Here is a 21,051-nt window from a genome sequence, read left to right as displayed (position 1 = left end):
TCTGTGTGCTGTTGTGCAAATTCTTTTCCTCTTTGAATTTCCGTTTTTGTCCATTGATTTTTACAGAAATATTTTTGTTTTTTGGTGTTTCTTTGTTTATCGGAGAGCTCCTGTAGGTGCGGGATATTTTCCCATTCACCACGCACTCGCCCAGCTGTGAATCCAATCCATCAGCTCCATCAGTTGTCCCATGCGCAACGTTTTGTGTCCCACTCAGTCGCTGCATCACGCGAAACGAAATAAGCCGCTCCCTGCAACGAAGCGTCTGGATCCACACCCACCGGCTCTGTCGTCAGCTCGGCCGGAACCAGAGAGCTCGCAGCCCCGACTACCCGGAACTCATCGGGGAGGCAGGAGAGCTTGCGCTCCGCGACGGGTGCGCAAAAAGCAGCAGGAACAGGCAAGCCGGGGCAAACACAGCCGCAACGGTAAGTGAGGGAGCGGGAGGGAAAGGGGACACGAAGGGTGGCTGAGGCACAGCAGATCTAGGGTCTGCGAGGGCGGTGCCGTTTTTCCTCAGCGCCATTTACAATACCATCGCACAACGCAGACATGTTTGCAAGATCTACTGTAAAGTCTGTAGGCAAAGCATTAGGAGTGTTGAGGGCATTAGAGGATAACACAAGGGAGGCGCTGTCAGGTAGCACTTGCTGTTTGGCAATACTAGTCACTTTCATGTTATTGCTTAGTTCGTGTGAACGTACCAGACTCCTGATACGATGGCTCAAGGATTCTTCTTCCATGTCGATTGTAACCTCCAGGCCTCCACTCCGGCTAACACTCGGCAAACATTCCGCGTCCAGAAGTGTTTTTTTAAGATTTGGTTTCCACTGCCATTAAAGACAGACTTCCAGTCTTTCCTTTGGTAAAAGCAGGTCCTTGCAGCAAAGCAGTAGAGAGACTCCTTCAACACTCGGCAAACACTTCCACACATGTAACTTTGCAGTATTGCCAGATTACCACACGTCTCCCCCATCACCATTCCATTGTACATGGTTAACAATGGCCCACATTCTGACAGACACGGTATACCCTCTGTCATGGGACTCCAAGTTGCCAATGCCAGATACTGACTCCTTGGTGACAGCAGTGTAATTTGTGTCTTCCATTCACAAATGCTGCCCCTGGCAATACCAATCTGGGTGTGGCGCAAGTGTCGGACAGTTAAAGCAAACAGCGACATATGGTAAGGGCTATGGCTGGAGAGTTAGTTTGTATAGAAAACCAAATACAAATGTGTCACAAAATGCCACATGAACAGTTGTGCCAACTGTAGTGTTACACACACGTATAGCTTGAAAATGTTAGATGCAACTTCTGCGTCTCAAGTACAATACATGCAATGGCCTTGTGATGCACCAAAGATGCAACCCAGATGGTGATGTTAACAAATCACTACAGTGGTTATGAGACTGTCCTCAACACCTCCCCCCACTCAACTGTGCACACACTGGTATGGTTTCATATGGCTCCTGGCTCTTGCACAGCGTTGACAGCACACTACATGTATGAAGGCCAGAGTTGCAAACATTCACATTCATTGGGTGGAGACAAAGCCATTTGATGCAACCTTTGACCTAGCTGATGTCATGGGATGTGACATTAGTACTAACAGCACACTACATGACATCACAGGAAGTGGCATCATAGGCACTTGCATGTGGGCAATACAGTCCCATCCTTTTTACGGACCTGCTTTCCAATCAAAATTAAAAACAGGATGGATGGAAGGCTTGGCATCAATCATATGATATTGCATGTATAAGGCGCCTGTACACAAGTGTTTCTAGGTGCCACAAGACAAGGGAGGGAAGACCAGACAAATGATCGCGTTCGTCATCGTGCAAGTATGACAACCACTGGTATTGCTCTGGTAAGCCTTCCATTGCACTGAACTTCTAAAGCATAGGCACAGAAAATGTCTGGAAATGCTTGGGTTCTCGTACCGAGGCCGCATGGCCTACCAGCTCATACTGGACTGCTCCATTTACTGACATGGCCAAGCAGCATTTCTTTATGGCAGGCCCCTTTCTGTAATGGTATAAGTAGGATAAACAATTATGGCATGTAAGGATAGCCAGAGAAATGTTATGGGTTATGATCCTTTGTACTCAATGCTCCTTCACTTTTCAATTCCATTTCACCTTCACCTTTTAAAACACGTCTCATGTTTCAACTGTCATAATTGCACTGATCGTTAAGGAGGAAATTCAGTCAGATATCCTTCTCAGAGGTCACAGTTCATGTTCATCAATACAGCAGAGTGAACAACTTTCATACCAGCAGGATGTAGCAATGCAACTGACTATATGAGTGCAGACTAATTCAAGAGTGGCCAGGGTATATGTGTAAGTATGCCATGTGGAACTTTGTACATATAAGATCTACTTACTTGACGCATATTGAAGGTGCTTAAGATGGAAAATAGAGTACTATGCCTATGATGCCCATGTGAAGGACTTAAGCTCAACATTCGACATATGTGCCCCAACTCATCCACGCATTAGGCCTTCACTTCCGAAGATGTGTTTTGCTGTCCTCTAATAGGAGCGAGAGAGAGAAATGTGCCTCTACTGCAGAGGGAAGGGGTGGTACAGTCCTGGGTACAGGCTCCACCTCTCACCACTCCTCTGCCTCTGATGCCATCTCGCATTGCCACATGTGTACTAGCCTTGGCTGATGCTGCCAGACCACCAGATCATTTGTAAGTGCCAGGGCAAGCTGCTGTGTTGAGTCTTGTGCTGTTCCATTCTGGTAGTGGTGGTGTGCCTATGCCCTTTGGTGAATGTGTGTGATGTGGAGATTAGTACATGCTCTCTGGGCCCCAGTCTAAGCATACTCTAATGTAGGTTCTCAGCCAACAGGCAGTGGAGCGGCAGCACACAGAGCACCAGCAGCAGGCAGGGGGTTTGGGGGGGGGGAATCTCCTTGGCTCCCGGAGGCCCACCCTCTTCCTCCCCAAAGCGGCAGCATGTTCGCCTTGTACCCTTGCGGCAGTGCAGCGGCAGCATGCAGAACGCCAATCTCTGCATGCTATTGTACAATGCCCCGAGGCGTGCCTTTTGGCTGTTCACACCAAACGTCTGCATACACCATTTAATAATGGAATGCATTTTATGTTCACTTAGCAGGCAGGGGGATTTGCTCGGCTCCCGGTCTCTCCGGAAGCGGCAGCATGTTCGCCTTGCATCTGTGCTCCCAAAGCAGGCTACTGCCTCTTCTACCACACCCAAAGCTTCAGGGTAAACTTTCAGCGGCCACCTTACAACTCTCCGATCCAAGTTGACGTGGAAGCGAAAACCGATCACAGACAGGTGACATGTGTCAGTACTCCTGATTCAAAGAAATTTATTTTTAAACAAGCCACTATTTGATTACACCCTCTTAGTACGACAGAAATTAACAAAGTGGGCAAAGTGTGACTTGTAATGTCTTTTAATGCTGCTCAACTTGGAGGGAAGCTCTTTTGGGGTGGAAGTTTACAGTAGACCCGATTTAAACTGCCTCCTATCCATACAGGTCAAGTTAAGTTAAAGGACTCCGATTGTGCTCCACCGAGAGACTCGGAAACAATTTCACCAGCATATGATCAAGGAGTAAAGTATTATATCACGTCTGTTATTTCCCAAGGAGTGCACCGCCTTGGCCGTATGGCTGGCTATTGCGAGCAGCACTCGGGGGCACATAGATGTCCCACCTCAAGTTAAGTGCCGTTTTGGGACCATCTGCCTGGCGATGGGGACTGAACTGGTGATTGCATAACCAATCTGGCACCCTCCTGACAACTCTGATGTTGGCAGTGAACTAGGGACCCACTAGAGTTGCGTTACAATGCAACTATCCTGGATTGTGATCGCTTCCAAGAAGCGAATGCCATTCATCCCTTTTATAGACATAACTAGCTTACCTTTAGCAACTCAAAGAAATCCTCCCACTTCCCCTTTATCTCTTCTATCAGGTTTTTCGGGGAGGAACTCTGCTCGTCCAGCTCAGTCACGGTCTGCTCAATCTTGTATAACATTTCTTGTTCCTGCATCTGGAGCTTGCAGAGGAGCTCTTGCTTTTCCTTCTCTAGAAACTGCTGCCACCGTTTAAATTTCTGGAAGATCTTGGTCCTCTCCTGCTTGAATATTTCCTGCAAGAAAAACAAAAAAAATGTTTGTTGCGGCTTTAAAATAAAAACAGGTCATCACATTTGGTGCAGCAAAGAGTATTCAAAGTATTCAGATGTTTGTAAAAAGGCAGCCCGTCAGTGATTGTATAGACCAGATACTTCAAAGATACACCTGAAGTACACATGAAAACTGTACCCTTGGCAGTGACAGGCTGCGAGTGCAGGTTTGCTGCCTATGTGCCTAGCACAGGCCCTGTAGGCACACCTATGCCTCCAGTGAGTGTTGGGACGAATTTGATGACAGCGAACAGCAGGATCTCAGACTTTGGGGTCCTCTTAAAGAAAACACTTTATTAAAGCAGGTGTAACCAAAACAGGGGTTAAAGAATAATGCAAAATATTGAAATGTAAATACTTTAGAAGTCCATCCCAGAATGAATTATGCAAACTGAAGGTGTACCTCACCTATAAAACAAAAACGGTGCCCCCAAAGTACTAAAACGCCTAAAGTAAATTTGCCTGTCACAACCAATCCTTTATCTTAAGATAAAGGTTTTCAGAAGCAAAGAATCAAAAAAGTTCTTTGAACACGAGTTGTCAGAATAGCTAATGAAGAATATAAATGAAAGTGCTTTGCTTGGGTGAAAAGTATGGAGGGTAGAATATTCAACAAAAAGTAATTCCCTAGGGAGGACACGAGGGGGCGCAGGCATGATGGCTGCCTGAGTCTTTAGCTCCACGACCAGCCCCGGGAAAACAGCGGAGAAACCATGGAGAACGGGCTCCATCCCGTTAATGAGCACACGACCCTGATCGGTGAACCCACACCGCACCAAGGAAAAAATCCCCAAGCCTGGAGGTGGCCCCGAAGCAGAGAAACATCGACGGAGCTGTGAAGCTCCCCCTCCCCCACCAGTGCGCCTCAGGCAACGCATAGCGATGCCGGCATCCGCTGCAGGCCTGCAGAGACCCCGTGCTTCTAAACAAATTGGTCACCAGCACCCAGCACTGGTCGCCAGCACGAGCGGAACGATAAGAAGCCCTGCAGCATGAAAACAACTGGAGCAGCTCGCAGTGTCTGCCCACGCCGCTCCTGGAGGGGCCCCCACCCACCTGAGACCTGCATCCACAGTCCTACGGAGGTGGCAGTGAAGACAGGCGAACGGCGTCCCACAACGCTGCCGCTCTGCGCCATGGAAGTGGGCCTATGTTCCCCGCCCCCCACACCAGCTGAGGGCTCGCTCCCCCCACAAGGGGGCACATCACAGTCTGGGCCGACGCGGGAGCGTGCCCAGACACCCCCTGCACACGACCCCAAGGAGAAAGGTGAGGAGAGGGGGGAGGGGGGGGTGCTGCCCCAACGGGACATCGGATTTCTGAGGTTACATTGCAGCCCATACAGGCACTGCCCTGCAGACACCCTTAAAGTGCCCACATGAGGACCCCCCAGCACACAGTTTTGCACCTTGGCCTCTACTCTCGGGGGACTGCCACCCCACATGCCCCACTGATCGCGGGGCAGCCCCAGGAGCACCACAACACCGCCAACAAGCCACATAACCCTGGCTGAGTCCACCCCCCGACCGGGGCCATCGCAGGAGCGCACCCCTTTCACCAGCATAAGGGGGGGTGGGGGGGAGACATATCTGGGACATCATCAGGAGGCAGGCTTTTAAAGTGCCTACCGGCCCAGACCCAGGTGGGGTGGGCGCACCCGATTGCGACCGGCACCCCCCACATCCACGTTGCGGACCCCACCGACCCAGGTACACGCTAGGGGCCCACCAGTGGCTATAATAAGAAAACGCAGCCCCCACCTGGGGACACCAAACGCGAACACTACAAGATCATTTAGCTGGCTGCCAAACGGGTCACACCACCCCCGAGGACCCCCACGAATGCAGCGCCCCGACGCCTTACACCAAGGAGACGCCCTTGAGGAGCTCCCTGTGGAACCACGACTGCCACCCCGGCCACCTAGCCCAGGCACGACTCCCATGAACTGGAGGGAAACCCTCTCAAGATACCGATTCCAGGCTATTGAGGATAGGATGGCCTCCGGGGGCCCATCCGTGCCGGCCCCGGATCTTGGGGCCATCCAGAATAACATCCAAACAATCCTAGAAGAAATCAGAGGAATGAGAACGGACATGGGGGCCAAGCTGGCGGACCTCACCACAAAATTCACCACCCTGGAAGATCGCATGGAAGGAGTCGAAAACAACCAGCTCTCCACGGTGCTCCTGTATACTCAAATCGAAGTGAGGTTCCAGAAGGTACAACGCCGCGAAGAGGAACTACGGTTCAAGGTGGACGACATGGCAAATAGGGCGAGGAGAAATAACCTGCGCATCTTTGGTTTGATGGAATCCGGGGGCGAAAGCCCACAGGGCTTGAAGGGGAAGGTGCATGACATTATACGAATTGTCCTAGGGGCGGAGGCCGATGGGGAGATTAAACTCGACAGAGTCCACCGTGCTGGAGGGGGAGGCAAGGGTCCTCGCTCAGTGCTGGCCCGGCTGCACTACTACAAAGGACAAAGCCAAGATCCTCTAGAAAGCCAGGAACCTCGGAAACATCCAATATGGGGACTCTAAGGTTGCTATCTTTCAGGACCTCTCAGCCCTCACCTTGTTGATGAGGAAGAAGTGCGGTAACCTTACCAGATGGTTTCAGGGGAAGGGCGTCAGATACTGCTGGGGTCACCCCTTCTACTTGGCATTCGAATGGATGGGGGAAGAGACATCACCTGGTCTCCAAGGAGGACATCCAACGGGTTACAGAGGACCTGGTGAGCGACCGGGCCGGCTACTCAGGCACCCGAGAGGGAGACTTACGGGACCTTCCATAGGGTCCCGGGAGACTGGATAACCTCAGTGGTAAAGCGAAAGTTAAGGGTGCCCGCAAGTTCCAAAAAATCAGACATCCCTCAACGGCCTCTGAGGGACACTTGAAGTGACCACGATACTACTTCCCAAGAATGGGTCAAGTTCCTTATCAGGATGACGGCGCCAAGTGAGGGCTCCCACATTGTCTTGGGCCAGTACCCCAAGGTTCTATAGCCACACGCCACGTTGACATTATGTTTGGCACTCAAGGTTAAGAGGCCAGTTGTTGTTACCTGAAAGATGACCAGGTTGTTCACGGTCTCACATAAAGGGTATAAATTCTATAATATGAGCAGAGGGAGGGGATTATAAACTACAGATCCTGCTTTGGACATCCACGTCGTGGATAACGTGGGATCACCTTACCCACGATGAAGGGGATGGAAACCCCACATACCTTATCTACCCGGGGCTGGGGTAGAGACCTTGATGGTTCGTTAACCAACCCCGACAAAGTGTTGGGGGACGTAGACGAACGCCTTACAATGGGGGAGGAAAAGGGGGGGGTGAGAATGGGGGTGGGGGTGGGAGAGGGCGGAAGAGTGGGGGGAGATCAATGAAAGGGGTACGAGGGAGACATCTAGGGGGGGTCAAGGGAAGAGGGGTCAGCCAGATCGAGCCTGGGTTCCGTGCTTCACAACGGGTCCCATACCAAAACCAAATGAAGGAGCAGAAAGAGAACGATTCGGAGGACGACAATAGTTGAAGGATAGGCACACTCAATGTCAAGGGCTTAAATTCCCAAAACAAAAAGACCCGACCAGTAACATGTTCCGCAAATGACAGCTAATGGTACTCTTCTTAGAGGAAACCCACTACAAACAGGAGAAAGAGTCGCCCATTAGAAGAAAGGAAATCGGGAGCAACTTCTGGGCATCCCACAGGAGTTCAAAGGAAGGAAGGGGTGGGGATACTTCTGAACAAGACATTCCACCTCACTAACATAGAAACCAAGAGGTGCTGTGGGGGGCGATTCCTGGGGATCAAAGGCATCTGCGACGGTGAACGCATCACTCTGGCCACCCTCTATGCACCCAACTCAGGACAAATCCGATTCCTGTCCCAGATCTTTGGGGTGATGGGCGAATGGGCGGAAGGGGCCATGATATTGGGTGGTGATTTCAATCTCATTATGGACCCCAAACTGGACTGGTGGACGGCTAGAGGAGTGGGGCCAAAAGGGGTCACCAAAGACAATCTAGCACTAAAGACCCTTCTAAAAGAACACTATTGGGTGGAAGTATGGCGTGCGGCTTGCCCGGGCCCTGGGAGATGCACTTTCTTCTCTCCCCACATTACACCTACACGAGAATCAACCTGCTCCTAACCTCAGAGGAGGGTGGAGGGGTTGCCTCGCTCCCCAGGGTTGAAGCAATAACATGGTCGGACCACGAGCTACTGGTGGCGAGTTGATCAATGCCCCTGTCCCCGAGATCCTCACGTTGGCGCTGCAACGATATACTCTTGAGAGACCCAGCATTCAAAGATTACCTAAGAAACGAGATGGTAGCCTACTTTGAGAATGACAATGGAGAAACCGACATGGTGACGGTGTGGGAGGCGGCGAAGGCTAAATTCCAGGTTCTCCTTATAGCCGAAGGCTCTAGGCGCAAGCGGGAGAGAGGGCTTATTGAAAACAGGATACGAGCAGAGTTGAAAGCCATCCGTGCAAGGCTCGTCCTCGCCGGGGAAACCAGGGAGACCCTCCTGGTAGAGATGCAAGAGAAATGACAAGCACTGCACACAGTCCTCATAGGGGAGGTGGTTAAGAAATTGAGATACACACGCCAAAGATACTACAAAAGGGGGGACAAAGTTGGGACTCTATTGGCGCGCAGAGCCAGGGGATGTAGAATGGAGAGAAGGGTGGGACCCACCAGGGACGAGCGGGGCAATGTGCGCAACAAAAAGGAGGAAATAGTGAGCTGCTTTGCAAATTTTTACAGGAAGCTTTACACAAAGCAGGGGGGGTGGGAATCAGTGGAGGAGATCCGGGCATACCTAGCGGAAAACACCCATTACCCCGACTGACCGAGGTGGAACTACAAGAACTGGAGGGGAATATAACGGGAGAAGAGGTTGAGGCCGCCATTAAGAGATTAAAAGTGGGGAAGGCCCTGGGGGGAGATGGGTACACAGCGGATTTCTATAAAAAATACCAACCCATCCTCATGGAGCCCCTAGCTAAACTGTTCAACCAAATTAGAAATCAAGACAATCCCTCCCACATTTCTGCAGGTGCTCATCACGGTAATACCCAAACCGGGCAGAGACATGCCTCCCCCGTCTGGTCACCTCGGACCAGGCAGGATTCATCCTCAATAGACAAGGCTCCGACAGCATGCGCAAAACCCTCCATGTACTAAATTCAAAGAAGGTCCGGGATGAAGGTGCCCTACTGCTGTCACGACGCAGAGAAGGCCTTCGACAGGGTTAGTTGGGGATTCATGGGGGGAGGTGTTCTCTGCGATAGGGATGGGACAAAGGTGGCTGGGATGGATGTCAGCACTATACTCCGCTCCCTTGGCCAAGGTGGTCGCTAATGGAACTGAATCAGAGGTTTTCCCACTAGAAAGAGTAACGAGACAAGGCTGCCCACTATCCCCCCTGATATATGCCTTGGTCATGGAGCCCTGGGCGGTCTCTGTTCAGAATGATGAAGCAATCAATGGAGTACGGATAGGGGATTCCCACTGTAAAATAAGCCTATTTGCCGACGATGCACTCCTCTACATCACTAAAGCCTCACAAACTGTCCCCCATATCTTGCGAGGTTTGGCGCGCTCCGGTGACCTCTCGGGATTCAAGGTTAATCTGGGTAAATCGGTGGCATTCATAGAGGGGTAGTTATCCGAAACTGAGACAGAATATGTGGGGGAGCTCCCCTTTAGACTTCAGAGGGACTGGGAGTCCGAGTCACAGCCAGCCCCACGGATCTCTTCTCCAATAATTTCACACCACTCTGGACAGAAGACAAAAAGGGAGAGAGAGAGATGGGGGGGGGGGCTCGGGGTTTTCTTGGATGGCGCGTCTGATTAAAATGGTAGACCTCCCCAAGTTCCTATTCCTGTTCCAGATGCTTCCCATCCAGGAGCCTAAGACCTTTCTAACTGCAATAAAACGCACTCTCCTTAGATTCCTCTGGGCGGGCAAGAAGCACAGGATTTCATACGAGGTCTTAACAAGGTCTAAGAAGAACCGAGCGGTGGCATTCCCAGGCTTCGAAACATATTATAAGGCAGCCCAACTGAGAATTCTTACGGACCACTTCAACCCAGGGACAGAAAAGCAGTAGGTGGCGATGGATAATAGGTTGCTCGCCCTGGTCACGCTGGACGAATGGCTGTGGGTCCCAAGATCACATGTTCCAAGACGGGCGTTACACCACCCAGTGCTGGGGGGTTTGTGGTCGATCTGTAAGGAAGGAGGCTACTACAGGTGGCTCACCACCTGGCCTTCTCCGCTGAGTTGCATTTGGGCCCCCCGTTTATAGACAAGGTGCCCGAACCAGCCGCCTACCAACAATGGTACGAGGCAGGACTTGCCAGGGCGGGTCACTTGTGGTTCAGAGGATCCTTTATGCCCCTACTGGACCTAGAGGAGGCCTTGGGGCTGGGCAAGCTGTCACCCTTGCGTTACCTCCAGCTCAAGGCAGTTCTCACTGAGCCTTCATGGGGTGACACACTTAGAAGAGACCTAACAGACTTCGAGAAAATGCTCATTTCCACTCTGAGTTCCAGAGGGGTCATATCTCGCCTCTACAAACTCCTGTTCTCGGCCCCTGGGGAACTTCCACCAGCCCGGACACAATGGGGGAGGGACCTGGGATGGGCAATAGATAAGGTGGTCTAAGATGTGCATCCGAGCCCACCACTCAACAACCTCGCTTCAGTACCGCCACCAAGCTCTAAAGGTACTACACAGATGGCACTATCCCCCCAGAGGATCGCCAGAATGAGACTGGGATATGACCCACACTGTTGGAAATGCCGTAAAACGAAGGGTGACTATTTCCATATGTGGTGGGCATGCCCCAAGATACAAACATATTGGGGAGAGGTCCTATCTTGGATCAAAGGGGTCGACGGAATCAGCAAGCCCCTCTGCCCTTGGCTGCTCCTCTTTGGGATTGATGTGGGGGATAACCATGAGGAGACCCAGGGCCACATGTTATGCTGGTGGCAGCGAGGTGTTGCCTAGCCCAAAAGTGGAAGAACCCACACATGCCGGGGGAGAGAGATTGGGTCTCCAAGGTCCGGGCTATCTATGACATGGAGTTTGACACGTCCTCGATGAATCAAGGTCAAACATTGAAGAACTCTGGCTCCCCTTCTTCGAGAAGTACGAGCGCCCGACCTGAAGCGACAGAGGCACACCTTGGGACTTACCCAGACACCAAGGAGCACATGGGTCGACACCTTAAAGGCATGAGATATTTGGCAAACAACCCCTCCACAGGGGCACCAACAAGCTAAACCCAAGACATTTGTGCACAAGAATTTTATGTCAGACTTCGACCATGAACGTTCTTGGTCAACCTGTGGGACAAACTAGACGTCAACACTCGATCAATGGCTGAGGGTTAGGGTGGGAGGTGGGGGGGGGGGGGAGATAAGGGTTATGGTTAAAATGTTTTGGAGGAGAATATTGATAAAGCAGAATGCATATTGTAATAACCAAATAAATGCCAATAAAAACTTGTTTTTCAAAAAAAAAATTCCTTAAATGACAGAAGTCCAACAATTCAAAACACGTTTTCTCATACGGTTTCCTCAGATAGACAAACAATAGGGCCGCTTAAGCGAAGCAATCAAACTTGGACCTGTAGTTGTCTTTTAGGTACAGGACCTCTTAGGTGAGAGATCAGTTGGGCTCTGTGCTTTGGGTTTCCATCTCAGTCTTTCAAATGATTTGTCCCCCTCCCTCAGCATGACCATTTCCTTCAGGAGTCCATCTTCATTACATTCCTAACCTCTTCTTTGCCCCTCACGTCCTCAGGGGACCAGGAATGTTGCCCCTTTCCTGTTCAGGTGAATATTTGTTTTTGCCCCTGTGAGAAACCAGTTGTCTCACATAGCAGTCCTGGGGCATGGCCATCACTTTTAGATCCAGACCTTTGGATGGAACCTTTACTCCCTTGTTCCAGATCAAGTACATGAGTTTTTTTGGTTTTTTTAACTCCCACCACCCCCACCCACCTTCCATGCACAAACACATACATTCCCTTTACACACTGGGGAAAGAGACTAACGTCCCGGTGCCGTGGTCAGGCAGAGTTAGGTAACTGCCTGGAACAACTCCCACCTGAATCCCCTTTGCCTTCCCCACCTGGATAAAAAGGCAGAGCACAGGAACACACTTCGAGCAAGGCAAGGAACAGGACAGAGCCCATGAAAGAGCAGCCTATATTCCAGACTGCAGCTGAATTGAGGAAGCAAGACAAAGTTGCATAACGAAACCAAGGAGGGTGATGCCCTTGGGCCATTTGACAAGTAATCGTTGGGCTCTTGAAAACTCGGAAGAAGCACGTGTGAGGTTGAGATGTGAGGCCAGAGAATCCTTTAATTAGTGTCAGAGGTACCAGGGGCCCTACTGCCCGACTTGAGTCGGGGGAGAAGTGCAGCTTGCCTGGTATCGCTCTTAACTCCATGATCAAAGCCGCAAGCCGAACCTTGTATACAGCCGGTGAGTTGAAGGCAACTGAGTGAAACCGGGGTGCATATGAACGAAGGTTATGGAGGGCAACAAAGTGTCCTGTGAAGTCGAATGGAAAAGGCGTTTGATGAGACGCAAATGAAAAGGAAACCCGATAATTGTTTTCTGAACTTTGAGAAGTGAACGCACAATACTTAGTAGCAGAGTGGTCCGGCACCACATGTGTGCACAATCTAAAGGTCTCTCTGCCTGAATGTATCCCGCTAACAAAATGTATGACATGTGAATATGATTTATGGAGGAGCAGAATCGAATTGGCATGCAAGGGTTTAAGTAAAATCATTTGCACAATCGAAAGTCTTCAGTTTACAGTGAACAGTGAAAGTGAAATATGAGTCTGAGCCTGACAGAGGGGGGACTCAGTGGAAGTAATACTGTTTAAAAAGTAAACTCCTGAGGAAAGGAACTTCAAACAATCTTGGTTGAACTTTCATCTTGCAAGGGAGAAGCCTTCCTAGATTGAGCAAGAGCCGTTTGGTTGCGGAGAGCCGATATATGTCCTGGAACTGTGCCCTTTTGCTTAGCCGAGCTGAAGTGTGTTCCAAGCCAAAGTGTGCTGCCTTGTCCAGTGGTAAAAACGTAGGGAAGGGGAACCAACTATCCGGTCATTCTGGCATATTGCTTCATGGCACACTGTTATCTACATCATTTCCCACACTGTTTTATGGTTTAGAAGTAGGGATTGGCAATCATCTTTTTTAGTATAGGCCTTTTTTATTTTGATGAAGACACTACTGGGACTGAGTTACCTTTGTTTTGATGGTCGTAGCTTGCTCCCATCCTTAGATTTAAGTTTAGACCAATGTTTTACCAACCCCCCTGAAGTTCAATAAACACCCTTGCACTGTGATCTCTTGTATCCATCTCACAGGGTGATACCATGCCTTCCTTACACCCCTCTTCCCCCTCAGGGGTTCTGCTTCTGTCCTACTCTCTTGCCAAGGACCTCAGCAAGGTTTTGCCTTAGCCTCTTCCCAATTGGTCACCTTGCTGGCTGTGGGGGTACTCTCCTTCCCCCCCTGGGGTGGTCAGTTACCTCAGCCGCTTCTCAAGCAGGTCAGCTCTTCTACCCTTTTGGCTTAGTTGGGCTGCAGGGGTACTCTCCTTCTCCCCCCCGGGTCAATCAGTTGCCTCCAGGCTCTTCAGGAAGTGCTCCAGAGTAGTCCAGGCTCCTTCACCCAAGCAGCAACTCCTTCGGGATACAGCTCCTCTTCATGCAGTAGCATTTGCAGAGAAGTACATGGAGCCTGTCCCTGACTGAGATAAGTTCAGAATGAGCTGGCTCTGCTTTTATTGTCAGGCTTCCCCCTCCCCTCACCCTTTGGCTGCTGACTGAGTTGATTATACAATTGGCTGGCAGGGTGTTTCCACTCTAGTCTTCCTGTGTTTAGGCCATCTTTGTTGGTCGGTTGAGCTTCTATTATTTCTATTGTAGATTCACTTTAATTGCTTTTTGTATTTTTGTTTTAGCCTGGGCTCCTTTTGTCCGATCCTTTGGGCTCAGGTTTTTAATTTGATTATTTAAGTACCTCTTACATTTCCCCAGGTTTCTATACAGGGATTTGTACCTAGGTCCTCCAATAGGCTCTATGAAATTCCAAACATCTGTGACCTTTCCTGGTGTTGTCTGAGGAAAAGACTATGGCCTTTCCTCCGAGGTCCTGCAGGGTCTCTCCTCCTCGACTTCCATACCTCATAGCAGAGCACTCCACCTCCGCTCCCGGTGTTCCAGCACCGGCACGCCTAGGGAAGGATGCCCATCTATTCCTCCAGTGCTCAGATCGAGGGTACGCGTGGGGGGACAGAGGGTGGATGAGAAACATTTAATGTCCTCTTTGAATTTATCAATTAAAGCGGACCTCAGGGAGCAAGCCATGCAGTCGCCAGGTTTCCAAGCCAGACAATTCACCACTGCACTATATAACCTGATAAAAAAAATAAAAAGGTGAAATGTCCCATTTCGGTACTGCAAGTCCCAGGGAAAACATTTATATTGGTTCTTGGAGTTTAAAACATGCACACCTTTTAACGTTTTCAAAAAGACTTAGAAGAACATATCCTCTTGGTTTTGTGCGTTTTAATTTTATGAAAAGGCACATGCCAAATTGTCCTGTGCAATTTGGGTGGTTATACAAAGCCAATTTAATGAAGTGTAAATGTTCACCTTGATATGCTAATTTCTGGCGACCTCACATCTCTCATTGCATGTGTTGAGGAGTCCTCCCCAACTTTAATTTTAAGGACTTGACCCCTGCATTCCTCCATGCGTCATGAGCTGCACCACTTCCGCAGCCAGGCAGTCCTGGGTAGGCTCTTGTGTGGATTGAGGCATCGCGATTCACCACAGTGTACAAGGCAGAAGAGGTAGTACCCAGTCTCAGTGCATGTATAAAGCAGAGACAGGTCTGATGACATGCTTTAACGTCTCGTAAGAATTGCAGACTTTTTCTCCAGCGTGGCATGAAGGGAGAGTCGTTGGTAAATGGAACCTGGTCGGATCCTTCTGTGGCATTGGCTTTAGCAATCAGGTTACCCTTCCTCCTATAGATATGGTAGAGTCTCAAGGCCTGGCACTCTGATCCATGTCTATTGGTAACATACTGCTAATACAAGAACTACGGTTGCTAAGCAAAAACCTTTCCAGTCTGTTGCAAGAGTAATTACAGACTACTTTTCATCTTTGCAAAGGGGTAGTGGGTCTGAACTAATCCACGAAGGCCCGTCAGGTGAAGTTAAGGATAGGATTACAGGTACCAGTTTGGGTGTGGTGCAACCCCATATCCTTTTGGATCACGAATCATTAATAACAGGTACTGTGTATGGGCTTGGTAACCAAGGAACAATTCATCTACAGTCAGAACAGGAAGACTTATTGAAATGCATCATTGATATTTTTCTGAAGCTGCGGATTCTGAATGGGATACGTCTCAAACATCATATTCATCTAATTCTGCAGCCCTCCAAACAAAAAGATGATCACTTCTGATAAAAAAAACATTGATCAACGTGTGGCGTTTTGTCAAGATCCACTGCTGAAAGAAACAAATGAGGTTTGATATGCACTTTTGAAATTATTTTAACATTTACAGCACAATTTATTTATTGTGCATTTGTAAGGCGCTTATACATCAAGTAAATAGGGTTTCAAAGCGCCCACATGGCAACGGGGAAGGAAAATGGGAATGAATGGCAAATAAAATAACAATGAAGAAAGACAGTCCTACTACGCCCTGTAAGCATTCACAACGTGCAAGCGCAGAGAGAAGAGATGAGGGAGGGGGTAAGTGCTAAGGGCACAACAGAGGCAAGTGCTAGCAGCTGTTAAGTGCCTGGCAGAGATCACTAGGTAAGAGTGGTCAACTGCCAATGCAATAAGTGCAGGCCTGTGAGATAACAGGTCAGTGGATTCCCAAAGGCAAGTGCTGGGAGTGGGCAGAAGGTCAAGGCTATTGACAGGGGGTGTGGGGGGGCTGGGGAGTTGTGAGCGGGAGGCCAGGACCCAGAAGGACATATAAGGGCCCTGGTCACCAATCTCAGCGACTGGGTTTAGCAAAGGAGGGAGAGGGGGAAGGAGGTGTTGAAAAGTAAAGTCTTGAGGAGCTTCCGGAATTCGAGGAGATACGGCTCAAGACAGAGGAGGCTGTTCCAGAGGAGGGAGCAAGCAGAGGAAAGGGAGCAGCCACCCGCTCGCTGTTTAGAGAAGCGCTCAACACGCAGAGAGTTGGCGCCAAAGGAGCGTACAGTTCTGTAGGGAGAGTATTTAGTGGGAGCTAGTTGTAGCTAGCGTGGTCCCCGGCCCCAGACTGCCTTCTGGATGATGCAGAGGAATGTTTATTTGATCCTTGCAAAAACGAGGAGCCAGCGGAGAGAATCTAGGGCTGGAGAGATGCAGTCCCTGGATAGGTCTCGCAGCACTACTCTGGATAAGTTGGAGGGGATGTAGAGAGGAAGAGGGTAGATTAAGGAAGAGGCTGTTGCAATAGTCCAGCCTAGAGAGTACCAGAGCTCGAGAGGCATTATAATCCACGATGTAAAAATGCATGGGTCCATGATGGCAAAGTTTAAGACTGTGTTGTCTAATAATAGTGACTATGACAACAATATGACATGAGAGGTCAGCCTAGTAAGGTTTCCATGAGTGATTTGGACCACATAAGAGAGAAAGGACAGATGGTGCAGCAAGTGCACACCCGATGGTGGTTCCAGCTTTACCTTCCCAGGAATTCAGGGTGTCTGTAGAAGGGAGCGTTGACGCCAGGTATACAAAACTCTGGGGGTCCAGAATTTGAATATGCCTAGGAAAGAGCAGCTATAAGTATCGTAAATTCAGGTGTAAAGAAAATAAGTGTGTGGAAAAGGTTAAGAAAAAAGCTTTAAAAAAAAAAGAACATGAAAAATCAAAAACCTCCCACATTTAATAAAGCTACTACTGGCTTTTCCTCAAATTGATTGTACTACCTAACAGAGCCTCCTAAAAAAAATCTAGTGGGAAAGAGGTGCCATGGAAAAGGGTCCAGAACCGGTGCCAAAAAGGAGCACACAGACAAGGACAAATGGGAACCAGAGGAGCAATGAAGTGTGCAGAAGTGCCAAAGAAGTGGCAAAATTATCAGTTTAAGCGATGCCACCTTTCTGATCTTTCACTAAGGGATGGGGCAAGGCCAAACAATTGGGAAAGAAGATTTGGATGGAGAGAAATTAGGCTGCGCGCAGAACTAACATATACCTCATGCCTGGCCCTATGGATCAAGGACTGTTCTCAAAATCTGGACAAGCAGTGGTACTCCTTTGAGGACCCCCGAGACAGCATGGCGCTTTCTTCAACAATGAAACCTAGTAACAGACTTCGAACGGTCGGCTGCAGAGTCTAAACGATCAGACCACCCATCCTCTCCCCTCACAACAACAACAAAAAAAAAAAACAACTGAGTGAATATGGAGACAGCCTAGGTCAGCGAAATAGATGCATAAATAACCCATGGCTCCAAAGGAAGGTCGATATCGCAACAGAATGTCCATACACTCGTGAGAGGCACTTTGGGGAAGCCTAGAATCTGAAAACAACATGCAGACCAACGGATATCGAACACTGAGCATCGTGAACCTCTTTGCATTAGACATTAATATCGCCTCATGTGCTCCGAATAGTGACTAGTGAAAGGTACCACACCATTGCAATCTTCATCACCTGCAGCCAGCAGTTGAACCTGTTCACAGATGACGCCCATGGAATTACCACAATATGTGGGGAAGGTATGTGACCCTCAGGTTTGCACCGGCAAACACCATATATGGGCTCTTTGACCAACTATTGGGAAAGCACTGTATGGTAGGCCTTCCAAATGGGTCTGTTTATGCTTATGTTTAGGTTATGTTTTGATTTGGATCTCGATCCAAATGTTGAAAGTTTGGGGATTACAACTAAGGACGTGCTCAATCACTGCAAACCCAACAAAGAAACTACCGCAGATAGAGCCTACATGGCCCCACAATCTTTTCACATTTATGTAAGATGGCTCAGATTACGCAGATAACCCTCAACACATCCAGGGGTTGGGACACCCAATAAAGCACAGACAAATGCTCAACTATATAAGGGACATCTCCAAGGAGATATCTTATTTCTACAAGAAACCCACGTAAACAAATATGACTCCGAGAAGCTAGAACGCGGATGGGTGGGAATAACGGCACACTCACCATACCAAGGAAAGAGGGTGGTCTCCATTCTGATCCATAAACGGGTCCCGTTCAATATACAGATCAGCAGCAGGGAGGGGGAGGGAAGATGTATTCTTGTTCAGGGTCAGGTGCACCAGCACCTTATCACATTACTGAATATATAAGCCCCTACGACCGACACCCCATCATTGTTTTACAAGTACATTCAATGCATGTGCACAATAAATAGGGAACTTAACCATTGTGGGAGGAGATTTAAACGGGGCTCTTGACCCATCAAAGATCCCCAGATCACCGCCTCCGGCAACCCCACCAATCCAAGAAAACAGATAGCCTTCCAAGCGCTGATGACCAACTTGCATTTAAAAAGCTATGGCGACACATACATGGAAACCACCAGGACTATACATTCTACTCCCATCGACACCATAGCTACTCTCAAATAGACTACTGGATGACCCCCGCCAATACATTACACATAGCCACAGACTGTACGATCCTCCCAACCACCCTCTCTTACCATGCCCCTGTACTCCTGCGCTTAGCACTTCGACACAGTACACAGACCCCTATCCTGGCACCTCAATCTCTGCATTCTTAAGTACTCAGATCTCATTGCACACTAACAGGAAGACTTCGACGTCTTCTGGAAATCAAACCTCATCCCAGGATATTCTCCCTATAATTGCTGTGACACTTTCAAAGCCTTTCTTAGAGGCCAATGCATTTTGCAGTTGTCGTACAAACCTAAGGCCTAGGGAAAGACTGAAGTCCAACCGAAAGAAGAGCTCAGAAAAACTGAAAGACGACAAACAGAACAAAGATACATTCCTACCCCAGCTCGGGAAACTGATATTAAACAACTTTCAGCCGCAAGGGCACAGAAATCTTTCACAACCTGGTCACAAGCATACCATCTAGAAAGTGATGGACTGTTGCAAATGATGGCGCTAGCGTTAAAACAGACAGGCATCACAAATGATTGCCTCCATTAGAGATGCTGGCGGCGACCTATTGGTAGGCGCCAAACGCATCAATGCCAGATTTGTGGAATACGGTCAAGTATGTATGGTGAACATTAACCTGTAGGAGTCAGAACCTTGTGCTGCACAAGACATGCTTGCCATGACAGAGCGCCCACTGCCATGGTTTGTCCGTGAAATCTTCTCCTAGATCTGCCTCCCCCTTGGCCCGAGCTTCGTTTGGTCTATGATCGTACTGTCAACCAGGGCCTTGTATATTCGGAACACTGGTCTCCATCCATCTTCTAATTCGCACATATTGTGGGTCCTCTGGCCAGTCAGGCCAAACGCGTTTAGCAAACTTAGTCATCTGCATAGGTCTCAAGAACTGGCCTCTTGGGAGACTCTGTTTTTGAGTGAGGTCTAAGAACTCTCTAAGCGCCACTGTCATACGTATCTCCCCATGTTGCAACACCAACATCTTCCCAGCACTGTGCTAACTTTAACTCTTGCGAGTCCCACTGTGTGCTAATCAGTAGAGATCTATGTGGGGAATACAGATGTGAGAGCTTTAGAACTCTCATGGTCCGTTGCCAGATTTGTCTTCCCAATGTCAACAGTAGCGGGTGTGGTACATGCTTGCTCAGGGGATACCAAAGAGCATCACGTAATCACAGAGGGCGGATCAGGGCCTCTAACAAAGTATGTTCTGTGTTGGGTTTGTCTGTTAACCATTTAGCAGTGAAGCCAAGTTGTGCCGCTAAGTAGTGATATTCCAGTTTAGGTAGTTTAGGGGAGTGCCAATATTGTCGTAAACAGTCTATGTCTCTTGAGGCCCCACAGGAAGGTTCTTAGTGTGGTTTCGAATTCCTGAAAAAAGGAGAGCGTGATATAATAGGTGACATTAGTAAACCCATATAACAAGCGTGGCAGTATGATCGTCCTTGCAATGGCCACTGTACCCATAAGCGAGAGTGATAATCTGGACCAGAATTACCATTGATTATTTGATTCCCTCCAGTGCTCTCAGCGTGTTTAGTGCGTGTGTGTGCGTTCCGGGGTGTGGGCTATTTTTATGCCCAAGTACTGGAATGAGTCATGTTCCCAATTAAATCCCCAGTCTAATGTCGGGGCTGGTCCAGTATCGTTTAACTGTGCTATGGGGGGTAAAAGGCATGATTTTTGTTTATTGAATGTAATCCCAGAGTATCTTGCAAAGTTGTGTAATATTTCCAACATCAGAGGGAGGTTCTGGTGTGGTTGGCTTCAATAAAGTAGGACGTAGTCTGCATATAATGAAAGTAGGTGGGTGGTGTTACCTATGCGTATCCCAGCCTCAAGGTATTCCTGCCTAAAATATATAGCGATTGGTTCTAGCGCTAAAATATAAAGCATTGGAGAGAGTGGACAGCCTTCGCGAGTCCCCCTCTGGATGTCGCATTGTTTTGATATACAATGCCCCGTTCTGACTCTAGCGGTGGGGGAAGTGCAAAGTATCTTGACCCATCGTCTGAAGTTTGCTCCAAATCCAAAACTTTTTAATGCAACTGCAATCCACTCCCAGTAAACGGAATCAAAAGCTTTAACTGAGTCTAGTGATGCTACTACATAGTGCTCTATGTGGCTATTTGTCTGCTTGACTACGTGTTGTAGTCTGCGTAAGTTTAAGTTAGTGTTGTGGCCTGGGATA

General features: G+C 48.9%; 1 protein-coding gene across 2 annotated transcripts in view; it reads right to left on the bottom strand.

The window, feature by feature from the left end:
- The window catches only part of LOC138521765 (E3 ubiquitin-protein ligase TRIM39-like), an 840,082-nt gene that overhangs the window by 470,466 nt on the left and 348,565 nt on the right, over positions 1 to 21,051 (bottom strand). For both annotated transcript variants that reach the window (XM_069634831.1, XM_069634832.1), the window contains exon 3: positions 3,908 to 4,135. In XM_069634831.1, coding sequence (XP_069490932.1) covers positions 3,908 to 4,135 — 228 coding nt within the window. The remainder of the gene's footprint in view (positions 1 to 3,907; positions 4,136 to 21,051) is intronic.

This window comes from Ambystoma mexicanum, chromosome 13 (assembly GCF_040938575.1).
Source record: "Ambystoma mexicanum isolate Mex_15411 chromosome 13, UKY_AmexF1_1, whole genome shotgun sequence".
Lineage (NCBI taxonomy): Eukaryota > Metazoa > Chordata > Amphibia > Caudata > Ambystomatidae > Ambystoma > Ambystoma mexicanum.
This window is presented reverse-complemented; position numbering and strand designations above follow the sequence as displayed.